Source organism: Penicillium longicatenatum (assembly GCF_028827895.1).
Source record: "Penicillium longicatenatum strain IBT 33135 chromosome Unknown contig_2_segment0_segment0, whole genome shotgun sequence".
Taxonomy (NCBI): Eukaryota; Fungi; Ascomycota; class Eurotiomycetes; order Eurotiales; family Aspergillaceae; genus Penicillium; species Penicillium longicatenatum.
Genome location: NW_026643120.1, coordinates 7,064,208 through 7,091,927, shown reverse-complemented (window position 1 = coordinate 7,091,927; position 27,720 = coordinate 7,064,208). Strand labels below are relative to the sequence as shown.

The following is a 27,720-nucleotide window of genomic DNA, read 5'->3' as shown; positions in this document are numbered from 1 at the left end:
CTATTTGCACTGGCCTCCCTTGTTCTGTCAAGTACCATAGTTTCAGGGCCATGGTCATCTCTCCCCGAAATCAGGGAGATCTTTGACAAGGCTGTAGAATATACTCTCCCGAGCCATCACTCTCCAAGGTCTTGTTTGGCCTCTTTGTGTCATAGGATGCATGGCCGAGCCCAAGCATCAAGCCTTCTTCGAATCACTTCTGGCCAAATTTGTCAAGGAATGCGGCGGGTTTGGAAATGGTGCCACAGTGCTGAAGATCGTGAAGGAGTACTGGAAATCGCGAGAAGAACAAGGGCGGAACGGCGTGCATTCGGAATTCCTGACAGACGCTCACGTTTTGTTGATATGACTGTCGTCAAACGTCAGTTTCTTTCAGGTCTCAAGAGCTCAAGGTGTAGATTGACGTTGAGAGAGGGCGAATATTCGATGAGAAGATGAGAGCAAGAGGACAAAATGGAGGGTCGTGGCAATTATAACAGGATGGGTGTGAGAGTCTGTAATTCACTTAGTAGAGTAAATGAATGTAGCGGAACATAACATCCCACAGATACGATGTGAATATTTTGTGCCACCAGAGGGCTGGTGCAAGGGCATTTTCAGGGAAGGAATCTCGCAGCGAAGATGCCGATCAGCCATTGTCTACTTGGTCGCTGTATTGGACTTCAGTTCCTGAGTCTTTCAATGTTATGATAGGGCTTTCACAACGGAAGTGGAGTTCTAGCTGCTAGTCAACTGGGAGGGCAGCTCGAAGCGAGACTTGTACTGGGAAGGTAAGTGGAGCTCCGGGTTGGTCATTCTCTCTGGGTAGGACCAGAGCTGTGCTACTTGAATATAAAATGTGAGCCTATCTTTACCTTGAGGTGAATACAATTCCTCTTCATGAGCACCACTATCCTGTTCTCGCCTTCAACTGCCCCACCACCTCTATCACACCACGATGAAGTACGAGCGCATGGCCATCGAGATTGAGTCGCCTGAGGAGTACGGCTACGATAAGATCAAATACAATCTTTCTGAAAATTCCATCACCGATCAATTCCTCGAATCTTTGGGACTTCAGATTCCGAACCTCACACTTCTCTACAATGGACATCGAGGCGAGACCAAGCTGCGATAGCTAATTGCCGACGACGCCAACGTGAGCGTCGACGACGTCCTCATCACTTCAGGTGCCGCCGGTGCTTTGTTCATCATCGCTACGTCACAGCTAGGCGCCATGCATGGCTCGGAGCCCAATCACTTAGTCGTTGTGCGCCCTAACTATGCGACCAACTTGGAAACACCAAAGGCTGTGGGTTGCCAAATTTCTTACATCGACGTTACCTTTGAGTCCGGCTTCCAGCCCAATATTGATGAGATTGAGGCTGCTATCAAGCCCAACACTCGGCTCGTCTCCGTGACATGCTCCCACAATCCGACTGGCTCTACTCTATCCAGAGAGGCGCTTGACCGGTTAGTTGCTATCACAAAGCAAAAGGGTATTCTTTTGCTTGTATATGAGACCTATCGTGATATTGTTTTTCCTCAGAAGCTCCCTGTGGCAGCATCCTTGGGAGATCATGTCTTGAGTGTTAGCTCATTGTCCAAGTCATTCGGAATCCCTGGAGTTCGTATCGGCTGGCTCATTACCACCAATCAGCAACTTCAGGAGATGTTCTTAGCAGCGAAAGAGCAGATCAGTATCAGCGGCAGTGTCATTGACGAGTGGATTGCCACTCAGGTTCTCGCCCGTCGACAGCAGATCCTTGCCAACACCACGGAGGAAATGAGGATTCGTCTTCGAATGGTCGAGTCGTGGATCAGTAGCGAGGAGCTGCTAGAATGGGTTAAGCCGACTGGCGGTGTGGTCTGTTTTCTCAGAATCAAAAAGGAGCCCAGTGGTGGATTTCCGGCATTCTACAACAGGTTGCTCAAGAATTATGCTACTTATGTTGGCCCAGGTCACTGGTTCGAACTGCCTGATTGCTTTTTCCGGCTCGGATATGGTTGGCCGACACGCGAGGAGTTAGAGGGAGGTTTGAAAGCTATCTCAGCAGCTTTGCGAGAGGAATAAGGCAAAAAAGGGGTTTTCAAGCTTTCTACGCGAATTCAAACTCAATGAACAAGAAGCCGAGAGCATTGATTCCATCAAAGATAGACAAAAATAAAATTAAGGCAAGAATCATGATCACCGGGGATCAAAGGAGACTACACTATGTTTCCAGCCGCGTGATTGGTGGGATACAGGCCTTGCATATGGCCCCCAAGATTGGACTCATGGCCCCCATGATTCAGAAGTCAAGAAAGCAATCATCTCGTTTCTTTTGTCAGTCACAAATCCTAATCACCTGCATCACTAAGGTGATCTCTCGGAGTGAGGTATGATTTTTACGTGGCCTAGAGCTTTTCTTCCGCCAACCTATTCCCAGAACTTCTACACAAAGCCCGCCCCTCGAAAGCTGGCGTGTCACTGTTAATACCCCCTGCAGATTTCAAAATGGCGACACCACAAGAAAGACACCCCGAACTCTTCAAACCCGTGAGTAGTGAGTCGCCTCGGGGCAAAAAGCGATCTGTCCCAATGGAATGTTTATGTCTGGGGTTCAACCGGACTGGTACGGCAAGTGAGTGGCTCATCGAAACTCAAATCAGGTCCATCAGTCTAATATGTAAGCAGCAATGTGCAACGCAATGGAGATTCTCGGGCTACCCTGCTGGCACTCCATACAATTCATGTCAACCAGGTTTCCCGACGTGGAAATGTGGCAAGAAGCCGTCGATAGGAAATTCTTCGGGGCAGGACCCAAGTTCGGGCGACGCGAATTTGACCAGCTCCTTCATGATTTCGGGGCAGTATCCTCCGACACGCCAGCAATTGCCTTTGCAGATGACCTATTAGAAGCGTACCCAGAGGCAAAAGTCGTTCTTGTGGAGAGAGATATCGACTCCTGGTATAACAGCTGGATGAACAGCGTGATCAAAAACACATATGATCCCTTCGTGACTGTTATTTACCACGTGGATCGCTTCTTCACCCACCCCATAGGAAAGATCCACAAGTCCACTTTTGACGGGTGGATGGGTATTAAAAACCCGGAAGATGCGCGGCTCAAGAGCAAGGCAAAGTATCGTGAGCATTACGAGCTGGTGCGAAGACTTACACCGAGAGACCGATTGCTGGAATTCAAACTCGCCGAGGGCTGGGGGCCCCTCTGTGAGTTTCTTGGGAAACCAGTGCCGGATGTTCCCTTTCCCCACGTCAATGAGAAGGCATGGCTTGACGAGAAAGTGCAGCTGTCGCTCAGACGTGGAATGCGACGTCTTGCTTGGAGGATCTCGAAATTCCTAGCTCCGTTGGTTGTGGCTGGAGTCAGTTACTATGTGTACTCAAAGACTTGACTCGTCTGCATTCTTTTTTTTGGTCGAGAATTACTGTTCCAAATACCTTGGACTAACCAGGAGGACCTAGAACTGGAGGGAGAAACATTCTGAAACAAGACGGGCGTGTTACTAGTGGTAGTAAAACAATTGTAATACACAGTACTTCCGCATCGCACGCACGTATGATTCCAGGATCTTGCATGGAGCTTATAGCCTATTAAACTCAATTTCTGCGGGGATTTTTGACGGACTAAACATCAGTCGGCGATCCAGTGAGGGGGTCACAGCATTTACCTCGGACCTCTCGGTTACCCTCTTTCTCCATATTTACCGCAATCCGCCCAGGATAATCCTGGATCATCGCCAACTTCCACTGACACATCAAGATGACATCTTCGGGCTCTTTGAGTGAAGCATACGTGCTAGGCGTGGGCTTGACCCAATTTCTCAAACCACGTCGCACCCGCGAATATCCCGAGCTAGGGTATGAGGCCGGGGTCAAGGCAATGATCGATGCTAAAATCAATTACGACGATGTGCAGACCGGTATTGGGTGCTATTGCTATGGCGACACAACATCATCTCAACGCATCTTTTATCAGTTTGGCATGACCGGAATTCCCATTTACAATACCAACAATGCATGTGCGACGGGGTCTACAGGCCTGCATTTAGCACGCAGCATGGTGCGAGGAGGTCTTGCGGATTGTATCCTGGTGATTGGATTCGAGCAAATGCGACCAGGCTCGATTAAAAGCGTGTGGGATGACCGACCCAGCCCTTTGGGCCCATCGACCACGATGATGGAAGAGACGTATGGAAAACACGGTTCGCCGCGAAATGCGCAATACTTCGGGAATGCAGGGCAGGAATACATGGAAAAGTAAGATATTCTCCGGGACGCTAGCCCTCTTTTCACTAACGTTGAACACAGATATGGCGCTGCAGCTGAGGACTTTGCAGAGATAGCGCGCATCTCCCATGAACATTCTCAGCGCAATCCCTACGCGCAATTCCGCACGAAATATTCATTGGACGAGATACTAAATTCAACACCCGTCCATGGCCCTCTCACAAAACTCCAGTGCTCTCCGACGAGTGACGGTGCCGGGGCTGCGGTGATCGTGTCGCAGCGCTTCTTGGATGCTCGCCCACACCTCAAATCCCAGGCAATCCACATAGCGGGTCAGCAATTACTTACCGATGGCCCCGAGGTTTACTCTCGAAGTGCGATTGATTTGGTTGGATTCAACATGTCGCGCCAAGCAGCTCTCCTTGCAATGAAGGAAGCTAAAGTCGAGGCCAAGGATATTAAAGTATGCGAACTCCACGACTGCTTCTCGACAAACGAGCTTCTACTCCTAGATGCACTGGGCTTTTCGGAGCCTGGAAAGGCCCACGAGATGGTTCGCCGGGGTGACATTACCTATGGCGGACGCGGTCCGATTATAAATCCTTCGGGAGGGCTGATCTCCAAGGGACATCCCCTCGGGGCAACAGGTCTAGCGCAGTGTGCTGAGTTGACTTGGCAACTTCGTGGCTGGGCAAATAATCGCCTTGTTTCTGATACGGGCGTTGCGTTGCAGCATAATTTGGGCTTGGGAGGGGCTGTTGTTGTTACTGTATACAAGAGAGCAGATGGCCAGACCAACCGAAAGTTATCTGATAGCGAGGTTCAACAGGCTTCCGACGTAGGATACAATCCTGCTGTTGAAGCCCGTTATGTTACTCCCGAAGATGGTGAGCGCGTGCGAAGCAAGACGAAACGCCATGATTATGTCTTGCGAGATACAGTGGGGAAGCTTCGATCCCGGATCTAATGAGTCAAAGCTGATGACAGATTCCTGACTCCTATCTTTGCTACCTGTTAGCAAGGATATACGTTGTCAATAATCAAAACGAGGTGTCATCGCTTTATCCTAGCATCGTCTGAATTACTTCCTCCGTTCTACCGAAGAAATGCTCATTATGGTTGTACAACAGACGCCCTTGCATGAATTAGACCAGCTACATTCCGTTGTTTTAGGAGTATACGAATTCCGGTGACAAGTAGTCCGAGCCCTGAAGATTGGCTATGTATCAGACTAGGCATTACCATCATACTCGGCTATATATCGCCCATTTAGACCTTTTCACAATTTAACTCTTCAATGCTCAGGTACCACGCATTTCGACAAGATGAAACCTTCTCTACACTTAAGTTTCCTGGCTTTTGTGCTTTGCGTTTCAGCAACTATCTTCAACGACCCTAGAGCAGTGACCAGCAAAGGGTACGACTACATCATCGCAGGAGGAGGACTCACGGGCCTCACAACAGCCGCGCGTTTAACGCAAGATGAGAAGATCAGTGTATTGGTTATCGAAAGCGGCTTCCTACAGTCTAACCGAGGTCCGCTAATTGAAAATGTAACCTCGTTCGGTCAAGCCTTCGACAGCACACTCGATTACGGCTTTCAAACCGTATCACTGGATATCAATGGACGCCCCTTGACCATTCACTCAGGCAATGGCCTCGGTGGATCTACATTGATCAATGGAGCATCTTATACCAGCCCTGCCAGCATTCAGATCGACTCCTGGGAGTCCCATTTGGGAAACCATGGGTGGAACTGGAGAAATCTTTCTTCATACATTCGCAAGGCTGAACGTGCTCGCCATCCCACACCGGAGCAGATTAAAGCTGGGCATTTTTTCGATCCTAAGTGTCACGGTACGGATGGGGAAATCCATGTTGGCGCTCGTGATACTGGCACTCGATACTCGCCAATGATTCGCTCAGTAATGAAGATGCTCGCCGGACGCGGGATTCCTACACACAAGGATCTCAGTTGCGGTGATCCTCGTGGGGTATCGATGCTACTCAATACCATACATGGAAACCAGACTCGATCGGATGCCGGGCGTGACATACTCCTCCCTATCATGCACCGGCCAAATTTATCAATTCTTGTGGGTCACCGTGTCGGACGCGTCTTGATCGATACACATACATCACCCCCATCTGCAAAAGGAGTGGAATTTGGCACCGACGGGGAGACATTCAAGGTGAATGCAAAGCACGATGTTATCTTGGCTGCTGGCGCTCTTGTCAGTCCCCTGATTCTAGAATATTCGGGGATTGGACTCAAATCTGTTCTAGATACAGCAGGGGTTCCTCAAGTTGTTGAGCTTCCCGTCGGATTGAACCTTCAGGACCAGACAACCACGTCTCTTTCCGCAAGTATACACCCAGTTGGTGCGGGGCAAGGACAAGTGGTATATTTCGCAACTTGGAAAGAGATTTTTACGGCATCTTCTCTGAAAACCGCTCGTGGTTTATTGGATTCACAGCTGGATCAATGGGCCCAAGATGCCGTGTCGAAGGGAGGATTCGGAAATGTCACAGCACTTAAAGTACATATGGGGCTCTATCGTGACTGGATCCTGAACCACAATCTGGCATACGCGGAGATCTTCATGGATGCGAGCTCAACAAGCTTTGGGCTTACTAGCTGGATTCTTCTTCCTTTCACTAGAGGCTATGTTCACATTATGAATAAGGATCCGTATCTTTGGCAGGCGACTCGAAATCCAAGATATATGGAGAATGATCTGGATAGGTATGCCCAGGCAGCTGCCTCTTTACTAGCGAGGAAAATCATCCAAGAAAACGAGATGAAACATTATATTCGACAAGAGACTTTTCCTGGCTCCACAGTTCCTCAAAATGCTGCGATGGATGATTGGGTATCCCATATCAGCCAAAACTTCGGCCCTAATTACCACGCTATTGGTACATGTGCGATGATGGCGAAGGATCTAGGCGGAGTAGTAGACCACTCTGGTCGGGTTTATGGTGTTCGGAATCTCCGCGTGGTTGATGCTTCAATTGTGCCTACTCAGGTTTCTGCACATACGTCTGCGTTGCTTTATGGAATGGCAGAGCGGCTTTCAGATCTGATTCTAGCTGATTATGATGCATATCGAGTGTCATAAAATCTATGCGTATTCATCTGCCTAATAGGCGCACCTCCCACGCTCGTGTCTCATTAGGGTTACATAATATTTCCTTGCATAATCAACCATGAAGAGATGCCACTGCTTTCATTGGCATCATATTATAGTTATTGTCATAATCCTCAGTTGTGGTTCAGATGCCAAGACATCAGCTCTTCGCAGTAATGATAATTTGTGCGCGGGGGAGAAGCTGGCTTTGCTGTCTCAACCGACATTCTCATCTGGGAGACCTCTTTGCCTCCAATAGGCTTTCATTGGTAGACATGGGGATCACAGAAAAGAGCTGGTAATATCGAGCGGTGGGAATCCTGGATCATCAGAAGGATCATTATATACCGACCTAGCCCGTGTTTCATGTTCGCGGATGGACATGAAAAACATCATTGCACCTTTGCTTCTTGGCGTGGGTGACGAACTTTTTGCTTCGCTTCGCCCAATTTCTCTTGCACGGAGTGTACTTTTTTCTTTGTCAAGGCATAACCCTCGATACCTGCAAGAACAGCATACGATTTGCTGATAGACACTCGTGATAGGTCTACCCCTCTCTCCTGTAAAGAATGGTGAAAAGCTCTGAAATTGGCGACGTGGGGTCGATAATGACCACTAATACTGTTAGTTCTGCATCCCGCTATTGCAATCATCTCAAAAGGTTCATAACATCATACCTGAGTGGAGCCAGACTCTTTAGTTGTCCATGGCGAATTTTGAGCATTCCAGCTGCAGCGATACGGCCGCCTCTTAGGAATGAGGAGTGTTGAAAGGCACCGGGCTCCTTGATTCCAATATAAATTCGGAATGACGTGTCTGCAACCTATTGTTTCTAAGTCAGAATATATACTAACTCCTGCCCGGTGATACTCACAAAGATCCACATTCCATCCCTTTTCGAAAAGGTGCCCGCCAAATGATCATATATTGCCTCGGGCTTGATATGTGAGAACTTTTTGACTGCCTTGCCCAGTTCATAGTCTTGATCAGTGGCCTTCTGGACTTTTTCGAGGCTATCGTCATTTGGAGGTGTTTGTGGGGAGGAAGAGGAGGATGACGAGTTCAACTCAGGTTCAGACAGAGGAGTCTCTGAAACCGAGTTCCCTCGGAATCGAGGCGTCCGGTCATCGATATGCACCACCCCATGAATGCTATCCTTAAATCGCCTATTGTCCGTCTCCACTAACTCGTCGTTCTTTACCCATCTGAACATGCCATTCTCATCTACTTTGACCATGTAATTCAGACGCTCCTCGGGCGAAAGATATCGAATCTGCTCCTTCTCTAGCCGTTCTCGTGGGCGGTTCTCAAGATCCACATCTTTCCCTTCTCCATAGTCCAGCCAATAGAAGAAGTTTTCGTTTGAAGGAGACTCCTTCCACACATTGTGATAAGCCCGTAAATTGCTTCCATGTCGGTGTTTCACATCTACCATTTCCAAGAAGTATTGCAAATCCATGGTCTTCGGTGTTGTTGGGCGCATCGGTTTTATTTTGTGGGATGGCGTCACTCGGGCGTGAGCAGCAGATTCCACCATCCGATCATCGTCTCCGCCGGCTCTGATCGCAACACTGACAGCCCGCTGCCAGTTCTTGCGCGCAGGGCTCTTGTCGGCATCATCATTATCGGAGCATGGCTGTTCCTCGTCATCGAAGTCATCGAATGGATCTTTTTGTGGATCCCTAGTGGTCTAAATTCAAGATAAAGGTTAGCTGGGTTAGTGCGATAGGTGGGGGGAGTCCTACCTCCAGTCCTCTTGTCGATGCGGCAACAGTGAAGCCTCGAATTTCGCGCCTGGTTCGATAGCCGCGATAGAATCGCTATTTTATGATCGTTAGTATTGGTTTTCAGTTACCGTTCCTTCTGGTCCTTGTACCTGAATCGTGCGAACCGCCTTTTCTTCGCGGCCGTGGTAGGCTGTGACGTCATCCAAGCAGATGTCGCTCATCTGCTCAGCTGCAGCTATGGATGAGGACTGGAAATGAGGCACTCCGGTCTGATTCATACTAGGCAGGAAGCAGGGGAGATCCGTATCTTATGCGTTCAGTGCCATTAAAATCGCTTCAATGTTCAAGGAACAGGAAATTGCAATGGTATGGGGAAATGCCCCACTCATCCAAGGATTGATTTGATGGCCCTACGAGGCCGATAAGATAAGAGTACATGGGCCTTATTTCTCGGGTGTCAACATTCCTGTTTCTAAAGGTCATGAGGACCTTGGGCGAGATGTATGTAAAAAGTGCATCGTTTCAAACTTCGACTCTCAAATATTCTCGATCTGTCATGAAACCAGGAACCATAGTCACAGAGCACTGCATTCTGTGTGATCCAACTGGGCTGTCCTAAGTCTCATGAACCAATAACAATATGAAATCCCATCACGACGCTCAGATTCGAATGCTCTCTTCGAATGGCATCGAATTGAGGAGCTGCTGTGAGCTGAACTATTTGGCCTGAATTCCTGGCGCCCAGCGAATCCCAGCAACTTGAGACAAAAGCAATGTCCTCCTTCACAGGAGTACGACCTCGACTGCTATCAGCACACTGCGTAACGGCATGCAGCACGGAGTACTCGGGCTCCCTTCCGTTGGAGAACAGGAAAACATCGTTTCGATCACCCAATCACGAATCTGTTTTCCCATTTTGCCGTCGTGGGATCTGTTTACCGCTTTCAGATGGTAGCCCCACCACGGAGCTGGGCTTGCAACAGAGCCGTGGGGATCAAGCGGAATCTATGCCCAGATCTGCCCGCCGCCATGGATCCCGGGAAGACAAGCCGATTCCTGCCCACCCCTCGTGAGGAGAAGTTGGAGCCGTGAGGAGAATGTTGCTCATCCTTGTCAATATCCGACATACTGCAGATATATAACTCCTCGAGCCATCGTTGTCTGGATTTGGCATATTGTCAGAACTCACTATTTGACGACATAAACATCAAAATGGCGCCGTCTCTCCACCCTCTCATTGACAATGGCATTGCCAAGGGTGACCCTGCCTTTCCGGGTGGCATTCTGCGCTGCCGCTGCCCCTCCAACCAGGTGGTCGTGTCCTTGAAGAGCAACGTCGCACACAACCACGCTTGCGGCTGCTCCAAGTGCTGGAAGCCATCCGGAGCCCTCTTCTCAGTCGTCGGTGTCTTGCCTCGAGAAAATGTCAAGGTCGAGGCCAATGAGTCAAAACTTCATGTGTACGTACTTCTATTCCAGCCTCAGCAACCCCTGTTCTAACATCAGCTTAGCATCGATTCCTCAGCTATCATCCTCCGCAACGCATGTAAAGAGTGCGGTGCTCACCTTTTTGGCCGCATTGAGCGTGATCACCCATTCAAAGGTCTGGACTTTGTGCACGTTGAATTATCGGATCAGAAGGGCTGGCAAGAACCCCAATTCGCCGCCTTTGTTTCTTCAATCATTGAGCAGGGATACAACCCCGAGGGAATGGATGCGGTTCGGGCGAAGTTCAAGGCTGAGGGACTGGAGAGCTACGATGCTTTGTCTCCGCCATTAATGGATCTGATTGCTGCATTTACTGCGAAAAAGGCTGGTGTGAAGTTTGCCAACTTGTAATTAAGTCTACTGGCTACTTGACACTAGAATGAATCCATACAGCATATATATGTGGCACCACCACAAGAGTTGGAGTCATAGCGCATCACAGATTCTTCGCGGTACATATCAATAAGGCTCTTATGGTTGCTGTCGAACTGGTTATAAAAAACTCGGATGAATTGCCTCGCAATCTCGTGCACCTACCATGTTGGATGGAGCGTATGGATAGTGATCGACCAGAGGGTGAGGTCTCTTTTGTTACCTTTGGCAGCTGTTTCGCAAGAGGGAACGAGGACTGTCAATCTGGTAAGGAAATGAGAACAAGTCGAGTTAGAACTAGAATTTTTCCGAGGGTTGGGAGAGACGCACAACAGAGACCGTTATATAGACACAACATGCTTCTGTTATCAAGCAAACAGAAACCAGGTAGCAGATATGACGAGTACTATGGGGCGTCCATATCGTGTGACCGGAATCGCTGGCCATTCATTGACCGCCCTACAACCGTTGAAGGCGGCGACAACGCTGTGAGAGTGCCTGGAGATAATCTATGGGACGCTGAAAGTGACAGTCCGACATTCCCTTGATCCGCAGGTTTCGGTGTAGCCAGGTATACTAACGACCATTTCTGACCGACATTCTTGTCTGCGCGCGCTTGAAGTCCTTGAGATATGTATTGATTTACACGAGAGGTTGCACAACAAAGAAGGGCAGGGGTAGAGCTAGTACAGATAATTCTAGATCACCATGGCAGCCCCCTGCTTAGAATCTTCAGTGTAGGTTTACTGCAATTTACTCTCACCGTGGAATCTAATAAGCCCCAAGACAAACAACGGTCATTGGAGTGAAACCTGATATAGCTTGTTGCAGTTTCAGGTACGGGCCAAGTAACAGAGTCTGAGTCTCCACAGTAGAAAGTGTTTTCGAGATCGACTCAAGGGACTATTGCGGAACAGGGTCTCGCATCATCAGAATGAAGGACTCCTTTCCATGACCCCCGAACTTTTCAATATCCAGCTCGACCTCCTCCAACCGTTTCCACCCATACTTGAGATATATCGGATAACCCTCCGGAGTAGCCTCCAAGTAAATGCGAGTCTGCAAAGAATCCGCCAGCTGAGTACCCCAGCGAATCAAGGCACTCCCAATACCCCGACCTTGATGGCTGGGCAATGTAGCCAACAAGTCAAGCACTATGACACTGATCAACAAATGCGGGGCTTGAAGGATTGCGGAGAACCTACTCATATCCCGGTCCGTAGTGTACCGCTTTCGCCCCTCATCCAACAGTCTCCGAAAAGCCGCATATACCTCTTTATCCATGGGCTGCGGTGCGAATGCCACTGGATCTTTAGCGTAGATTTGAGCCTGCTCGCTCAGTTCGGGCACATTCGGAGGTACGCCCAGTACCGCGGGAATTTGCCAACGCCCGTAGCCAACTATGACTCCGCTCGAAGGGTCTCTGACCTTCAACACGTGTGCTTCTGGACTGGCTAGATGCTTCATGGTTTGATAGGACTTGTATGTACGCAGCGATGGCTCATCGGTTTCTGGGAACATGGCTGATAGCATCAGTCGAGTTTGGAAGCTATCATTGTTGATGCAGCCCAGCCCAATGGCATCTTGTTCTGTCGCGTATTCGACTTGATATGTCATGATGGTGATCTTGAAGGTGAACCCCGCGTGTTGAATTGAATTTGAGAAGCTGGCATGTCATCTTTTTAATGATGACACCCCCACCTCTTGACTCATTTGCTGCTAAAACAGTCCCGCCAATCTCGGACTCCAGATTCAGACTAGTGGAGGCTGATTTTGGACGCCGGTGGCCTGTGATTGGCTCATGAGATAGACTTCGGTACTGTGGCCGGACTCCGGCAAATTGGAGTACCTTGAGTCAGCATGTAGGAAGGGATTGGTTTACCCTTTGGCAGTGGAGTTGGATAAGCTTAGCATGACAACGTATCACTTGCTCGTTTTGGAAGGATGCCTGAATTTGCCTGGAATTCGACAGTTAGTTGACTAGGTAGTCGACCAGTCCCAGCGTGATTCACCAGGCTTCCGTAATGACATTCCTGTATTTCCCAGTGATCCCGAGTCATGAGTGGCACTTTCGGCTCGGTCGCAGGTTAAGATCGCGGAGAATTATGCTCCGTCTCTCACACACCAGTTCGTATTCTAATGGACCTCGGTAAATGAGGATCGCTATGTTATGTCGATGTTGGCCAATGGATATTTTCACAATACACAAATGCACCGGACTTCGACTAGATGTTCTATTCGAATTATTCTGGTTAAATTATACTAGTCAGTTGCGATGGCGCGGTGACGGTTACTCCATCCCCGAACGATCGGCTAAGCTCTTACGCCCGGACAATCAAGCCCCGTCTCCAACTGCCAACTGTGGGGGCGGGGTTCCAAGGTAGATAAAGACAAATGTTACAGCTCTGCCTTTATTTTTTTCCCTCTTAAACCACCGGGTCTGAGGAACTCAATCGTTCTTGTCGCTTCTTTTCGGAAGGGAAAAAATCGAAATCAAAAGAAGAGAAGGTCCGGAATTTGGTAAAGAAGGGAGCGGGATTTATACTTGAAAATCGCACCTTCCTAAAACGCCGCAAATCACCAAAGCACACAATGTCGAAACCAAAGTTTGCCATTTTAGACGACTACCAGGGCATTGCAACCCCGTACTTTGCGCACCTCGAGTCACGCGTCGACATTACCAGCTTCCCCGAGACCCTTGACCCGCGCGATCCCACCCAACACGATGCTCTCGTCCAACGCCTTCAACCCTTCGACGTGATCCTCGCCATGCGCGAGCGAACTCCCTTCGCTGCAAAGACAATCAAGGCCCTTCCGAACCTAAAAGTCCTACTCACAACCGGCACACGAAACCTCTCCCTTGATTTGCAGACCTTTGCCGACCAGGGTGTCCCCGTCGCGGGTACGGAGGGGCGCCCGCCCGGCGTGAACAGTACGGTACAACATACCTGGGCATTGATTCTAGCCGCGGCGAGGAATGTCGCGCGGGATGACGCGGCAGTCAAACGGGGCGCATGGCAAGGATCTTTGGGATTCACTCTTTCCGGCAAGAAGCTCGGCTTGCTCGGTCTGGGCAAGCTCGGCTCCCAGGTGGGGAAGATCGGCATCCAGTCCTTCGGCGTCGAGGTGATTGCTTGGTCCACCAACCTGACCCAGGAAAAAGCAGATGAGCAAGCGCTAGCGCAGGGTCTCCCCGTTGGCAGTTTTAAAGTGGTGTCGTCTAAGAGCGACTTCTTCGCGCAGGCCGATATCGTTAGTGTGCACAATGTGCTTTCCGAGCGCAGTCGTGGAATTGTGAGTGCACTCGAGTTGGCCGCCATGAAGTCTACCGCAATTATTATCAATACTTCCCGGGGGCCATTGATCGATGAGACCGCGCTTCTGGCTGCTTTGAATGCTGGCCAGATTCGGGGGGCTGCATTGGATGTCTTTGATCCGGAGCCATTGCCATTGGACAGTCCATGGCGCACTACTGCCTGGGGTCAAGATGGACGTAGCGACGTGATTCTTACCCCGCACATGGGATATGGAGAGGAAGATCTGCTGCGTGGGTGGTACAAAGAGGTAGCAGAGAATCTAGAGCGATGGTTAAATGGCGAGGAATTGTTACGAAGGATGAACTAAACCCCGCCCAAATTGGATAGATAAAGTACATTGAATTGCATGTCAATGAATCTGTTAGTCACTCCCCCGCCAATTCACATGCCAAACACGGCTCTTTTGCCCTTTGTAGCCTGAGTTTCTCCGAAATCCCACCGGAGCTGATCATCCGCTAGAACTGCCCTAGCGCGATCTCCGTGCCGTGGAGCCTAATAGAATTAGTCTGCAATTGAGCGCCGGTCGGTTTTCGGTTTGCCCGGTGAGGCAGATGACTTCATCAGGTAGAGAGGATTTAGGCCTCGGTATGCGGAAATGCAACGTTCTTGGCCATGACTCCACCGCGCAGTCCCTCGGCCTAAGGGAAGGTATAAAGAGAAAGTCAATTCCAATTGACCTTCCCGTGGCCTCTAGTCTCTCTTCAGAATATAAAATCCCGAACACACCTTCCTCTTCCTTTTCTTCTTCCTCCTCCACTCCTTCCTATTTACGAAAAGTACACAATGGCTACCGCAGCCCCCGTCCCCACCACCCCCGCGCTCCGCAATGAGTTCCCCGCTCCGAGCCATCCCGACCGACTGCAAGTCAATCGCAGCGACAAAGCCTTCTGCAGCGGGGCCTATTCTCTCATCGACCTTCCCGCCGGTGCACTATTTGCTAAAATCACCACTGCCACTCCAGGCAAGAAAGCCTATACCAGCGTGCAGACGGGACCAGACACCCATATCGAGCTGAACTCGGACCTGGTCTACTGCAATCATTCTTGTGCGCCGTCATTGGTTTTTGATATGTCTCGGATGGAGGTACGGGTGGTGGATGATCGGCCTTTGAAAGCCGGCGATGCCTTGACATTTTTCTACCCGAGTACGGAGTGGGATATGGATCAGCCTTTTCAATGTAATTGCGGTGCGAGTGTATGTCGGGGAATGATTACTGGGGCCAAGGCTATGTCTGCCGACGTATTAGGAGAATACTGGTTGAACCCGCATATTGAGGCTTTGTTACAGGGACAGTAAGATGGGGGAGGGTATGCAATGCCGGCAGGTGGGCTGGGACCCGATTACTACGATTTGTCAGAGATACCAAAGTTGTTGACTAGAAATTAGATCATAAAGAAAAGATGCCGGCGTCAATTGAAGAGAAACAGAACTAAAGAAAGAATACATTAAGAGCCACTAACTGCACCCGCGATGACTGCGGCTTGTATCATGCGCCGTCGATCGATTTCTTTTTTCAGCATGACGAGACACGTTGCCACGACAATTGATTCGTCAAGCTGCAGGGAATGTAGCGCTCCGTCGTCGATTTGCAGCTGCCCGCCATTACCAGCAGTACACTTCGATGTGCCAGGCGTACGAGTATCAGGGCTGCGCACAAGCTGAGCAACGCGACGATGCTCGCATTCCTTTGCTTTGTCCTCCGGAGAAATCGCATAAAGAACAATCGACTTCAATTTCTGGCCATCTGATCCCTTCTGTTTCACATAAGCCCATTCATATTTCGTGCCATTGGGCATTATGAAATGAGCCGAGCGCGATGTCCATTTGCCAGACACTCTTACTTCCTCCGGGATCACACTAGAAGTCTGCAACAAACGAAGGACGGGATCCCGGTTCGGGCCGAAGAAATAGTCGGTCCGGATCATATTTCCTAATATAGGATGCGAGAGAATGCTATTGCCGGACGAACGTTTGTCGCGAGTAGAGACGTAGCCGGTACTGCCGTCTGCAAGGGCGATGGTGATTTCAGTCTGACTTGAAGGAAGTGGTAAACGGAAGCAACTGATTCCTCGAGCATCGACAGTTAAGGTGCGAGATGGGTAAAACAAAGCTGAATCATTGGTCGCATTGAGTGTGCAAAGAGTACTTGAACTGCTAGCAGAGACCGAGTTGGAAAGCTCTTTCTCTTTCCGATGTAGCTGGGCTGTCATTGTTGCGGTAGACATAGTGTTTGTGTGAATCTCTCATGTTCTTTTTCATTCTCGTGGTCGATCAAGGGACATTTATACCACTGAGCTCATGGTCATCTTGATTCTGAATACGAGATTGCCTCATTGGGAAAACGGGGCACGCCCATCCACGGTTCCGTCGATCGCGCGTACTAAAGGTTAATCTGTCCCTCGTATTCGGTTGTGGGCTGTGCAAACTTCGCCCTCTACTGTAGAGTTGGCCCAAATGCTGGATGGCGGATTATTAACCCCTAATGAGGGCCCCGCTCAATAGATCCACGATGGGAACAAAGGGCGTGTTACGACATTCGCCCGTGATAGACGAGGCCCAGCGTCCCTCACCATGTCTTTGATTCAACACAGCCCTCGTACCGCCTTCGGCGGTGCGCCAGTCCAACCCAACGATGGCCCCTGATTTCCGAAGTTCGTCATAGGCGTCGTGACACCACATCTTGCAGTCAAAGTCGCGTGCTTTGAATTGTATCGGGTCGTCCTTTTGGTAAATGTGGGTCTCCAACATGACCTTCTCTAAATGTTCCGTCGATAGAACCTTTGCAATGACCGTGCACACGAGAATATTGCGGTCCCGATCTATGTCGGGAACGTCAACATGCTCGAAAATCCATGGCTGGCAGAGCACATCTTTGATCTTTTGAATTGTGTTTTTCACGTGGTATTTGGTCGCTGGGATAGGCTCTGGGTTCCATCCTAATTTCTGAGTCCCGAGTTTGAGGTTCGGCGTAAGCAGGAGCGCATAGTGGGGGGCGTCGGGGTGCTTGGGCCGTGCGTAAAGTGCGAGCAGCAGGCGTGGCTTGTTACGTTTCTTTGTCAACGCTGTCTTGATATCGCTGAACATTGTGAGGAGTCTGTGTGTAGGGTGTGGTGTGTGGGTTTTGTTGTAAACAAAGAGGACGGGGAAGAAAAACAATGCCGAAAGACTTGTCAGTTGATGCTCTACGACCTTAGACTCCATTTTGTTAATGGCCCGCACCCCTTATTGAATTAGGTATCCAAGCACATTAGATCAATACTGGGGCATACCATCGAATTAAAGGCTTTCTAGAGATAGATGTTGCAGATGAGTGAATTCTAGATTTTCCCACAAGGGGTTAATCTGGGAAGGACAATAATCTAGTCTCTCGCATCTTTCACGGCTCAACAGATGCCTCCATATTCGGAGACTTCATCGATGAGCTTCTTCGTCTTTATAAAAGATGGCTAGAGCCGAAATTTGTCCTGATCATGCAGGTGGATGAAAAAGTGTTCCATCCAGAGCATATTACACAGATATACACTAACACGGCAGTTAAGTCGCTGTATCTACCCCCGTACTCGCCGGACCTGAATTCAATTGAATGTTTTTTGCCAAACTCAAAGGCTTCATTGGACACAATTGGAGCTACTAATATGCTAATTTAAAAGGCCATTTTCATCGTACTGTGTTGCTCAAATGAAACTTGTTCCATCCTCATACTATAGAGCGCTACTTCGACGGTGTTCTTACATACCAAACATAGCTGCAGGTGCTATAATCTCAAACTACACGCGGCCAACCCCGCCTCTCTACAACCTCGGATCCAGATGCAGTCCTGAACACGGAAGTTGACGATGGCATCGGATGGAGAGATATGGGTTCCTGCGAAGTCTCACGTCTCTTTGACCGCGACTTAAGCCAGGGCAAGAGATTGAAAACGCCACCACAGGCAAAGATGCCCAACCAAAGCGCCAATTCGCTTCCATATATGACTATGCCAAGTATATTTATAGTCGGTCCGAACACTTTGTCATATGTTAGCCACCACCGCTTACCCACATGTTTCACTCTAACTCACAGACGGATACGAGCGAAAATAAATCGCCGGCGGCGTCGATGCCAACGAAAAAGAAACTGATCCCTCGCACTGTTCGGTGGACATAAATGTCCCAGTAATGCCTCAATACTCCTGCTGCAAGCAGGCATGCGCTTAAGACAGCCATCAGGATGAGAGGCCACCTTAGATCGTGGGATTTAGCTTCTCTCAACGCATATATCAACCCCGTTTCGATGCCACCAAATATAAGAAGGAGAGGAACGACCGTGGCAATGCACTTTGTGACAGAATATTTCTATTTCGCAGTCAATACCATTGAAGAATAATGCCAGGAAACAAACGAAGCCTACCTTTCCGTAGTAAAGACACTGGGACCATGTGACAAGGCTCAAGGCTGTAAGTATCTGAGGCTGTATCCTTAAAGCCACATTGAACTCTTCCACGATGTTGTACACCCCGAGAGGGACCCCTGCCGCAGCCCATAAGAGCATCATTGACCCTTGTAGGCCTTCAGTGTTGTGTCTTCTGTGATTGATGATGATTTGGGGTAAAAGCTGAGGATTATTAGCATAAGTGAGTTAGTACGACGTTAAAATAAATGACCAACCTGGATAGACCAACAAACCTGTGAGCGACATTAGTGGGATAGATTGAAAATTCCAACTGGTGAACAAACCGCACCAAGGGTGCCCAAGACGTTTTCTGCCACAGGAATATCCATTCTTACAAGGCACCACGGTTTCCAATTTGATAGAGAGCATAAGAATACGAGGTGGCCGGAGCATTTAGCGGCTAGATAAGGACGGATCTGGCCGATTCATCATAGCACGTGACGGTGGGTATATCTACTGAAATTCTGATTGGTTCTAATTACGTGAACGATCCCGTTTGGCGGTGCCTCGCTAGGCAAGACGGTGGAAATTGTCTTAGAGTTCGTAGACGCATCACGACGGGTTCGAGGCCGTGCACTTGAGGGAAGTCTTACAGTCTTACATTTGAAACGGCAACCAGTCACAAAAGGCCTGGGCGAGGCTCTAAGTTCGTTCAAGAAATGGTATATTCTACATGAACATACATTGATATATTGTGTATGCAGTGGTCACTAAACATGTATGTCGTGTAACTCAAGAATTGATGCGATTCTTACGATCTCAAAAGTCCTTGAATTTCTGGGGAAAAGCTCAAGCATAGTGAATGAATTCAAGCAAATTGATATACCTTACATGGCTTAGCGTCGTAATAGGTGTGGGCCCGAGAAACAAAGCTTACGTGTCTGAGGGTAACCTGTTTTCAAAATCTTGTGTATGGCCATGGGGCGAATTCTACTGTAAAAGAAAAAAAAAAAAGAAAAACAATGACAAAAATAGGTATTTACCGCATCTAGATCTAGGTCTAGGTGGAACAGGCTGAAAGGTCGAGATTTTAGGCTGCAACGCCCTTGATAAACTATTCCATGCAATAAAATGACTCATGAATATGCTAAGCAGCAGGTTTGGTGGGGCAAGGATGTGAACTAACCATGTTGAGTCTTGGCAGCTGGCATATATATTTGAACATCCATGGATATAGCCTTCATTCGACCTGCCCAGGTGGTCGGTGGGATTAATATATCAGACATCACTTAGGCACTTGGACTGGACACGCTTGTCGAGCTTCTCAGTTGTTCAAATAACCGGGAAGACAATGGAGAAAAAAAAAATATACTCCTCGTAAGAAGCCCGCTTGTTATTCACGGACCAGCGGGACTGACATAATGACATTGACACACCTGTTAGATTACTGGCGTGACTGGCTATATAGGGTTTAAAACCTTGACCGTCGCTATCAAGGAAAAATACCGTGTTCGTGCTGTCGTTCGCAGAGAGCAAGACATTCTCGGATTGCAGCGCAAAAGCCCTATCATTACCAGTGCTCTTGGTCAGGGTCGGCTAGAATTTGCACTGGTTCCCGACCTTTTGAGTAAGGACGCTGTGTTCAATGTTCTTGATGGTATTACTGCAGTTATTCATCTAGCCTCGCCTTTAGCAGTTGAGGTAACAACTTTCTCTACCTTTCCAGCTCCTTGGGTGTATTTTCTGACCGAGCGAAAAGAGCAATGATTATGAGTCTTCGATTATTAAGCCCACAATCTCTATGGTAACGACCATCTTGGAAGCGGCCCGTCGCGTCAAGACGATCCGTCGAGTGATTTTAACCTCTTCATGTAAGAATTTTATCATTCTATTCCACGCGAAAGCTAAAATCTCTCTCAGGTGTGACACTGATTCCATTTGAATGGAACATGTCTCCCGACAATGAAAGACTCTACACAGGTAAAGATCGTTCGCCAGAGCATACCTGCAAGCATATCCTAATCAGTACCATAGAAAACGACCTGAACGATAAGGTCACCGGTCCATTTTCAAGCGCAATGGAAGCTTATTGGGCCGCTAAGGCCCTGGCACGAATGGCAACCAAAAGCTTTATCAGCCAGGGCAAAGCCCAATTTGACATTGTCAATCTACTTCCCTCGGTGGTGATCGGCCCCGACGACCGTCTACTTTACGATGATACTGCAACACGTGGAAATCTGCTGGAAGGAACACGGGGTGCAGTACTTGCACCTGCTCTCTCCAGCTCCCTCAACTCTCCGTTTGACTATGTCGGAGTCCCTGTTCATGTGGCCGATGTCGCGCGCGCCCACGTAGATGCGGTAGACGATGCTCTAGTCCCTGGAAATTCCGAGTATATTCTTTGCTCTAATACACCTGAAGGAGTGGTGTGGGATCAAGAGATAAAGCGAATCGCTCGTCAGTATTTCCCAACCGATGTGGAAAATAAGACGCTTCCGCTGGAAGGTTCCTTGGGGACTGTGAAATGGCGTCTGGACGCGCTCTGGAGCGAGAAAGTATTTGGGTGGCAATTTACAAGCTTTGAGGAAACGATGAGGGGCCTTATTGAACAGTATCTGCAGCTTAGGCCAGAATAAGCCGTATTGTGTCTTGTTTATGTACTTCTGAAATCTGGGTCCCTTCCGAGGCCTATCCAAGATCCACTTCCTTCAGTGACAAAATCGTGCCGTGTGCCCCACATATAGGTGTTCAGCTCCCTGCATATTCCTTTCGCCACCACTAAACATACCTTTCTCATGCTCCTGATTCCGAGTGAGCTTTGTCTAAATTATCTCGCATGATAAATCAATATTTTCCTTGGGAGGTCCCGTACAGCGACACCGTTGACGCTAACATGTTTTCGCTGTAGCCGTTGTCGAACACGAGCTAAGCAGGAACCAACCAATGAAGGCGCCACCGGCATCCGGCTTTACTTCCGTAACTGAGACTATGGCCCATGCCGATCCCCTAAACACCCGTTCAAGAGACCAGCTGCTCCCATTGCATATGACTTGTCGAACTACTGCACCGTTGGTTGATCTTGTCAGCCAGAGGAAGAAGGTATCCGACCATCGTTGAGCATTGATTGGATAGGGTCTGGCATTCTTCACCAATCAGCTAACTCTCATCTTATCATGTGTGACGAACTGCAATGCGGTCTCATATATTTCACGATGCCATTCATCTCGTGGCATCCAAAGGAACGGTGGAGGTCTTCCGGCAATGCAAAACAAGTATCAGAGACCCGTGGTTCGTTCGGCACCTTCAAACTGCGGGTACCACCACGGAATTACTGCCTTGGGTGGACAAATCCATGTATTGCAGAAGGTCAGAGGTACCAGTTTGGCTCGTATTCATGTGCGACTGGGATTTCTATTTCTCTCTCTCCCGGGGTTTCATCCACACTTTCAAATTGTGTGACCTGTCAACATGTTCAAGGCGTTTCTAAATGGTATACTGGGGCTCCTTGCTCTTTATGTGACAAAAAGATGGCTGGAAAGCAAAAAGCCCTTGGGACCCTTGCCTCCAGGCCCACGGCCTAAGCCATTCGTGGGCAACATCGCCGACCTGCCGCCTCCAGGCGTGCAAGATTGGATGCATTGGCTCAAGCATAAGGATCTGTATGGTAGGCTTAACAATCCCTAGTTGATCAAAGCCTTAATTCTTCTGCTGCTGATTGGAAAATGCTTTTTAAGGGCCGATTAGCTCCCTTACAGTGATGGGACAGACGATTATAATCTTGAATGATACACAGATAGCATCAGAGCTATTACGCAAACGCGCCTCCTTGTACTCGTCACGGCCGCACATGGTTTTTGCTTCTGAAATGTCAGTTGGAAACTCTCCCCAAATTTCAACACAACTACCACGCCATCGGACCGAACACTAACGAAGTAGCAGGGTGGGTTGGGGGCATGCTATTTCCATGCAGCCGTACACGGACCGGTTCAAGGCATACCGGAAGATTCTGAAACCATACTTCGGGTCAGACAGGGTTGCTTTACAGTACGTTCCATTACAGGAAGTCGAAGCCCATCGCCTTTTGTGGCGTATTCTGAAGGACAAAGACAACATCACACAGCACATCCAGGCGTCAGTTGTCTCCCTAATACCCTCGAAATAAAGCGTTCACATAATAACGGGATTACATAGTGAGGCGGGGGCAGTAATTCTTCAGATAACATACGGTTATAGGACTGAGCCGCACCAAAAAGATGTGCTGGTCAACCTTGTCAATGTGGCCCTTGAGCACTTCTCAATTGCATCGACACCGGGTACTTGGCTTGTAGACATCATACCGGCATGTGAGTTGAGCCTGAAAGTCTCTTATTGTCTGTTTGTCCCTAAGGCTGATTCCAATGCAGTAAAATATTTGCCCGCCTGGTTTCCGGGCGCTGGGTTCAAACGCACCGCTCGGGAGTGGAGGAAAACCCTTGAGGAAGTTGCAAAAAGGCCTTACGCACTCGTTCAGAAGCGAATAGAGGATGGCAAGTATCAGCCCTCACTCCTCTCTGATATATTCAAATTGAATGGGATTCCATCTCCCGGATCAGAAGAGGAGCTGGTTGCCAGATGGACAACTGCATCGCTGTATGGTGCGGGCGCCGACACTGTATGATACTCCCCTGTCTCCTCATAATTGACACTATTCCTAACGTGAATAAGACTGTGTCCTCAGTTGGAACCTTTTTCCTCGTCATGGCCCTGAACCCGGAAGTCCAACAAAAGGCACAGGATGAGATTGATCGGGTGGTCGGGACTAGTCGACTCCCTATGTTGGCAGACCGCGCACGCCTGCCTTATGTCAATGCAGTTGTAAAGGAGGTCTTCCGTTGGCACCCTGTAGTACCGATGGGGGTTCCACATATGTCCACGGCCGACGACATGTACGATGGATATTATATCCCTAAAGGTTCTATTCTGATGCCAAATATTTGGTGAGTGGCCATTGTTCCAAAGTTTTCCTTTGAGATATCCATTCTCATTCGCATGATAGGGGTATGATGCATGATCCCGCGCTGTATCATGACCCTCTAGCCTTCAAGCCAGAACGCTTCTTGGAGATCGACGGCCTGGAACCTGAGACGGATCCACACGGCTTCATTTTCGGCTTTGGACGTCGCGTCTGCCCTGGCCGAATTTTGGCAGACAACACAGTATGGCTCAGTATTGCAAAGTCTCTCGCCGTGTTCCAAATCAGCAAACCTAAAGACAACGGCGTTGAGGTGGATGTGAAAGCAGAATTCCAGCCTGGGGTCATCAGCCACCCGGTCCCGTGCAAGTTGCAGGTCGTGCCCAGGAGCTCTTCACATAAAGAACTGATTGTGGCCGTGGAGCAGGAGCACCCGTGGGAGAAGGGTGATGGATCGGAGTTGGAACATATCCGGTTCTAAGGATTTTATATGTTTTGAGCCCAATTAATTGCTCTGGAAGATTCCCACAAGTCTTTGGTCTTGAGAATTTCGGCTTCCATTTTGATATTTGCTTCATGAAATGAATTTAATGTCTCCTAACATATTACTAAGCATCATTGGTCTAGTGGTAGAATTCGTCGTTGCCATCGACGAGGCCCGTGTTCGATTCACGGATGATGCATTTCTTTTTTTTGGAGATCTCCATGTGAGATGTGTGACTTTTATAATGCACATGGATTGCACGGTCGTTCCTCCTCAGCGTGTCAGATTAAAGCAAAGCGGGCGCCTTCGGAAAAAGATGCCATCGATATAATCAGTAATAACAATCTAGACGTTTTTTACCTAAAAAATGCAGAATGTCAGGTTCATCCTGTACATTATTTCCAACGTTTGTCACCCAATCAAAGGGCCATCATTGACCCCCCCCCCCCCCGGTGGTGGAGGCATCACGAGACCCTTCATTCCGCTACGAAAATGGAATATGGGATAGGGGATCTACACGTCCTCTAGTTCCTGCAGGGTCCCAATTCATGGAGCTGCCTCGTTCACTCCGGGCAGTCCTTCCAGCTTGATTCAAGCCACCCGACCCGACAATGCTTGGGACTATTCACTTACTAGCGCCCACCTCAACGTCACCGCTCTTCTGGGATTGGCTAACAATATGCGCCGAGGGTCCAAGTTCTGCAATAGGCAACTGTTTCGACTTAATTGACTAGCGTCAATCTAGATTACATCACTTTTAGCGAAATTTTTCGAGCATATGCATCGATACATCTTGAATGGGCAATTGTTTCGACTTAGCTTACCCGATGTAGAGGTTCCTCTAGGCCTACAATATAGCCAAGCATCAGAATGCCTAATATCGCTCAGCTGACTAGCATCAATCTCAACTATACGACTCATCTAGAATCAAACCAATAATAGCTATGCACCAAGGTATCTTGAAGAGGTAAATGGGTCGCCTTACATAGCCAAAGTTCGCAGCTCAAGCGGATATTCCAATTTTGGTCATCCTGGGCTGGCCATAGTCACCACAAACAGTGGAACAAGGGACGGACTTTTGTGCTGATTTTGTCTATAAAAGCCAGTGTCCCCTTCAGTTATTTCAATGCTATCATCAGTTCCAGTTCATCACAATTCACAGTTACCAATTATCAATCATCAGTCCTGAATCAGTCTACCGCAGGGGAGCCTCAAATACCGACAGTAGGTACAACACCGACCCACACCTTTGGCATAAGTACTAACCAAAGCCTTCAGCCATGCAATTCAAGTCTCTTCTTCCTTCCCTTCTCTTGATCAGCTACGGATCTCTGGCAGCCGCCGACTCGTTCTACGCATACACCTGCGATAGCTGCGGCTGCAACGCCTTCCAGGGCTTGGGAGCCAGCATCGAAGGAACTTGCACCAACCTCGAGAGCGGTGCCGCTTCTTTCGGTGTTAGTGCTGGCAAGGAAAGCGGTACCTACTGCACCTTGTTCACTGGAAAGGACTGCAGCGGGTCGTCGCAGAACGTTGGTCATCACAAGGGCCAAACCTGGGGTTGCACCAACTCGAAGATTGGATGGGCGAACTCGGTTCTCTGTTTCGCTTGAAATCATTGCATAAGTTGTTGGTTGCGAATACTATCGCTTTTCAGAGGTTGCAGACGAAGATGGCGGGGGCTGATGAATAAGATTAGGAAATCTAGCTTGACCCCAGGGTTAGTAGGAATTCAACATTATTTACATGTTATTAAAACAAGGACTTCTTAGTTTGTATCTAAAGCTTATATATAGAGCCCTGGAGGAAGATATAACAGTACTAAATAGTACCTGAAGAGGTATGTAGCAGAATTATGGTGAGTAATACTATACGTAAATAGTAATGTGTTGGTATGAAGGGTGACGAGACAATTACTAACGGTTAAAAATCTTGGGCTAGATTTTCATGTCATATTAGGAGATAGTTCTGTGCGTTAGATGGGTATCAATTACTCTGAGTACTTATATAGAATTTCAACAAGATATGGTGGTGTGCCCAGTGAACTGTTTAATGAATATATATAATTGATGGGGTTGGAAGGCCCGGTAACTGACCTGGGGAAATACTTTTGACTAGATAGTATATTACTACCTTCAGTGTTCATGTCAGAAGATATATGACAAGCCCCAGGCTTCTGGGCGTATGCTTCTTTAAGCAGGAATCAAAAACATCTCGTTTGTCGTGATGTGACTGAGCTAAATTGTTAATCTCGTGGTCGGCCAATGTACATGGTAGGTAGGACATCTACCATGGTATTATATTTTCTTTTTAGATTATGTAACATTATAATGACACCCTCTTCATCAAATGGGCTTGTGGTTTAGTGGTATAATACTCCCTTAGCATGGGAGTGGTCCGGGGTTCGATTCCCCGCGAGTCCATCTTTTTGTCTTCGCTCTATACAGAGTGAAGTTTTTCTTTTTCTTTGTGGAACCAATTTATTAGATTTTCGATCCATTACTTTGGTAGGCAAGATTGCCATGGGGCCGTGACTTTTGTGAGGATTCAGTCTGTAAACTACCGATTATGTCTTAATTCCAACGATGATAATTTTTGGGTATCAAGAACAGCTTCTTGGGTCCACCCCGGCCTAGCTTGTATTTCAAATGTCCAATTCAGTCGTCGCTCATATATTCTACGTTTATGTCTATTCATCCATAAGTTTATACCGTATCTTGAGAGCACAATGTTCACACCTGAGCCCAGATGCTCGACCCGGTCAACCACGTACTCAACGCCATTGTGCCACCAACGACAAGATCACCAGGATGATACCAACCCAAAAGTGTCACAGGGAGTAGAATGTCACACCCATCCACTACAAGGTCTTTCATCAAGGCCGAGGCATTCACACCAGGAGCAGGCTTCTCAGCCTTCCCAACCTTTTCCGTCTTCCCGTTCTTCTCGTTGATGTTCTTCTTGCCATCCTTGGACTTGGCCTTCTGCCCAGAAGCCCCAGAGAACAGAAGCGCATAAACAGAGCCAAGAATTGAGAGCGAAATTGCATAGAACCAGAAGGTATTAGCCTCACGCATGACCTGTTCCTCCCATGGCACCGCATAGACACCCATAGCATGCAGCTGTGTTCACGTTAGCCATATATCCACAAATTCCGCGCAACAATACATACGATTGTCAAATCCTCAAGTACGAAATACAGACTGAAGCAAGTCCATTTAGCGAGGTCTATCCAACCGGCTACAGAACCAATTCCCCCATTCGAAAGGAGGGTAGATACCCGCTCGAAGGATTGAAGGAACCCAAAGAAGCGGAAGAATCGTCGAGCTAGTTCACGTTAGCATCCAGTACCAATGAACAGTCAACCTGAAAAGTGTTGAGAATCCAATGGATACTCACTCAGAGCCAATTGCAACTTGGCGGTCGTCAATTGCACGGCAGTACTGCCGACGGTGAAAACTGCGGCGATTTGCGCTACGGATTGGATCATGCGAAGAGTCTTTTCTAGACCGGCGCCATTGTTGACGAAACGGGTGAGTTTTGAGGACATTGCAGGTCGTTGGAAAGAAGTTTTTTAAATTGTTTATGTTCAAAGGCAGATGAGATTGTGTGTTGATTGACGGGTGCCGCTAGTCGGTAGGACCTCCCTAGACTGGTTTTGCTTAT

General features: G+C 48.5%; 17 protein-coding genes across 17 annotated transcripts; 11 read left to right on the top strand and 6 right to left on the bottom strand.

Moving 5' to 3' along the window:
* Positions 1 to 160: 160 nt before the first annotated feature.
* On the top strand, positions 161 to 349 carry N7484_005185 (C6 transcription factor; the record flags this gene model as incomplete). The annotated part of the gene is made up of 1 exon (XM_057115605.1): positions 161 to 349. One exon carries the CDS (start codon positions 161 to 163, stop codon positions 347 to 349), a length of 189 nt encoding a protein of 62 aa, XP_056975745.1.
* A 588-nt stretch (positions 350 to 937) lies between these two features.
* On the top strand, positions 938 to 2,053 carry N7484_005184 (uncharacterized protein; the record flags this gene model as incomplete). Its single annotated transcript, XM_057115604.1, has 2 exons — positions 938 to 981; positions 1,144 to 2,053. 2 exons carry the CDS (start codon positions 938 to 940, stop codon positions 2,051 to 2,053), a joined length of 954 nt encoding a protein of 317 aa, XP_056975744.1.
* Positions 2,054 to 2,476: 423 nt separating this feature from the next.
* N7484_005183 (sulfotransferase family protein) lies at positions 2,477 to 3,378 on the top strand (the record flags this gene model as incomplete). Its single annotated transcript, XM_057115603.1, has 2 exons — positions 2,477 to 2,603; positions 2,657 to 3,378. The coding sequence occupies 2 exons, from the start codon at positions 2,477 to 2,479 to the stop codon at positions 3,376 to 3,378; spliced, it is 849 nt and encodes a 282-aa protein (XP_056975743.1).
* A 368-nt stretch (positions 3,379 to 3,746) lies between these two features.
* On the top strand, positions 3,747 to 5,180 carry N7484_005182 (uncharacterized protein; the record flags this gene model as incomplete). Its single annotated transcript, XM_057115602.1, has 2 exons — positions 3,747 to 4,243; positions 4,295 to 5,180. 2 exons carry the CDS (start codon positions 3,747 to 3,749, stop codon positions 5,178 to 5,180), a joined length of 1,383 nt encoding a protein of 460 aa, XP_056975742.1.
* A 358-nt stretch (positions 5,181 to 5,538) lies between these two features.
* On the top strand, positions 5,539 to 7,335 carry N7484_005181 (GMC family oxidoreductase; the record flags this gene model as incomplete). The annotated part of the gene is made up of 1 exon (XM_057115601.1): positions 5,539 to 7,335. The coding sequence occupies one exon, from the start codon at positions 5,539 to 5,541 to the stop codon at positions 7,333 to 7,335; it is 1,797 nt and encodes a 598-aa protein (XP_056975741.1).
* A 401-nt stretch (positions 7,336 to 7,736) lies between these two features.
* Positions 7,737 to 9,292, bottom strand: N7484_005180 (IQ calmodulin-binding motif protein; the record flags this gene model as incomplete). The annotated part of the gene is made up of 5 exons (XM_057115600.1): positions 7,737 to 7,959; positions 8,022 to 8,167; positions 8,219 to 9,034; positions 9,090 to 9,164; positions 9,221 to 9,292. 5 exons carry the CDS (start codon positions 9,290 to 9,292, stop codon positions 7,737 to 7,739), a joined length of 1,332 nt encoding a protein of 443 aa, XP_056975740.1.
* Positions 9,293 to 10,283: 991 nt separating this feature from the next.
* Positions 10,284 to 10,910, top strand: N7484_005179 (S-(hydroxymethyl)glutathione synthase; the record flags this gene model as incomplete). The annotated part of the gene is made up of 2 exons (XM_057115599.1): positions 10,284 to 10,531; positions 10,583 to 10,910. 2 exons carry the CDS (start codon positions 10,284 to 10,286, stop codon positions 10,908 to 10,910), a joined length of 576 nt encoding a protein of 191 aa, XP_056975739.1.
* Positions 10,911 to 11,834: 924 nt separating this feature from the next.
* On the bottom strand, positions 11,835 to 12,548 carry N7484_005178 (GNAT family N-acetyltransferase; the record flags this gene model as incomplete). The annotated part of the gene is made up of 1 exon (XM_057115598.1): positions 11,835 to 12,548. One exon carries the CDS (start codon positions 12,546 to 12,548, stop codon positions 11,835 to 11,837), a length of 714 nt encoding a protein of 237 aa, XP_056975738.1.
* A 975-nt stretch (positions 12,549 to 13,523) lies between these two features.
* Positions 13,524 to 14,555, top strand: N7484_005177 (D-2-hydroxyacid dehydrogenase family protein; the record flags this gene model as incomplete). The annotated part of the gene is made up of 1 exon (XM_057115597.1): positions 13,524 to 14,555. One exon carries the CDS (start codon positions 13,524 to 13,526, stop codon positions 14,553 to 14,555), a length of 1,032 nt encoding a protein of 343 aa, XP_056975737.1.
* A 476-nt stretch (positions 14,556 to 15,031) lies between these two features.
* N7484_005176 (uncharacterized protein) lies at positions 15,032 to 15,544 on the top strand (the record flags this gene model as incomplete). The annotated part of the gene is made up of 1 exon (XM_057115596.1): positions 15,032 to 15,544. The coding sequence occupies one exon, from the start codon at positions 15,032 to 15,034 to the stop codon at positions 15,542 to 15,544; it is 513 nt and encodes a 170-aa protein (XP_056975736.1).
* Positions 15,545 to 15,693: 149 nt separating this feature from the next.
* Positions 15,694 to 16,458, bottom strand: N7484_005175 (uncharacterized protein; the record flags this gene model as incomplete). Its single annotated transcript, XM_057115595.1, has 1 exon — positions 15,694 to 16,458. One exon carries the CDS (start codon positions 16,456 to 16,458, stop codon positions 15,694 to 15,696), a length of 765 nt encoding a protein of 254 aa, XP_056975735.1.
* A 262-nt stretch (positions 16,459 to 16,720) lies between these two features.
* On the bottom strand, positions 16,721 to 17,332 carry N7484_005174 (uncharacterized protein; the record flags this gene model as incomplete). Its single annotated transcript, XM_057115594.1, has 1 exon — positions 16,721 to 17,332. One exon carries the CDS (start codon positions 17,330 to 17,332, stop codon positions 16,721 to 16,723), a length of 612 nt encoding a protein of 203 aa, XP_056975734.1.
* Positions 17,333 to 18,294: 962 nt separating this feature from the next.
* N7484_005173 (PQ-loop repeat-containing protein) lies at positions 18,295 to 19,008 on the bottom strand (the record flags this gene model as incomplete). Its single annotated transcript, XM_057115593.1, has 4 exons — positions 18,295 to 18,582; positions 18,638 to 18,841; positions 18,895 to 18,912; positions 18,964 to 19,008. The coding sequence occupies 4 exons, from the start codon at positions 19,006 to 19,008 to the stop codon at positions 18,295 to 18,297; spliced, it is 555 nt and encodes a 184-aa protein (XP_056975733.1).
* An 838-nt stretch (positions 19,009 to 19,846) lies between these two features.
* On the top strand, positions 19,847 to 21,255 carry N7484_005172 (NAD(P)-binding protein; the record flags this gene model as incomplete). The annotated part of the gene is made up of 4 exons (XM_057115592.1): positions 19,847 to 19,879; positions 20,063 to 20,320; positions 20,379 to 20,490; positions 20,540 to 21,255. The coding sequence occupies 4 exons, from the start codon at positions 19,847 to 19,849 to the stop codon at positions 21,253 to 21,255; spliced, it is 1,119 nt and encodes a 372-aa protein (XP_056975732.1).
* Positions 21,256 to 22,087: 832 nt separating this feature from the next.
* On the top strand, positions 22,088 to 24,051 carry N7484_005171 (cytochrome P450; the record flags this gene model as incomplete). The annotated part of the gene is made up of 7 exons (XM_057115591.1): positions 22,088 to 22,283; positions 22,354 to 22,486; positions 22,559 to 22,750; positions 22,811 to 22,962; positions 23,023 to 23,270; positions 23,324 to 23,595; positions 23,655 to 24,051. 7 exons carry the CDS (start codon positions 22,088 to 22,090, stop codon positions 24,049 to 24,051), a joined length of 1,590 nt encoding a protein of 529 aa, XP_056975731.1.
* A 1,283-nt stretch (positions 24,052 to 25,334) lies between these two features.
* Positions 25,335 to 25,667, top strand: N7484_005170 (uncharacterized protein; the record flags this gene model as incomplete). The annotated part of the gene is made up of 1 exon (XM_057115590.1): positions 25,335 to 25,667. The coding sequence occupies one exon, from the start codon at positions 25,335 to 25,337 to the stop codon at positions 25,665 to 25,667; it is 333 nt and encodes a 110-aa protein (XP_056975730.1).
* Positions 25,668 to 26,379: 712 nt separating this feature from the next.
* N7484_005169 (PEX11 domain protein) lies at positions 26,380 to 27,604 on the bottom strand (the record flags this gene model as incomplete). The annotated part of the gene is made up of 4 exons (XM_057115589.1): positions 26,380 to 26,493; positions 26,793 to 27,176; positions 27,227 to 27,381; positions 27,454 to 27,604. 4 exons carry the CDS (start codon positions 27,602 to 27,604, stop codon positions 26,380 to 26,382), a joined length of 804 nt encoding a protein of 267 aa, XP_056975729.1.
* Positions 27,605 to 27,720: the final 116 nt, after the last annotated feature.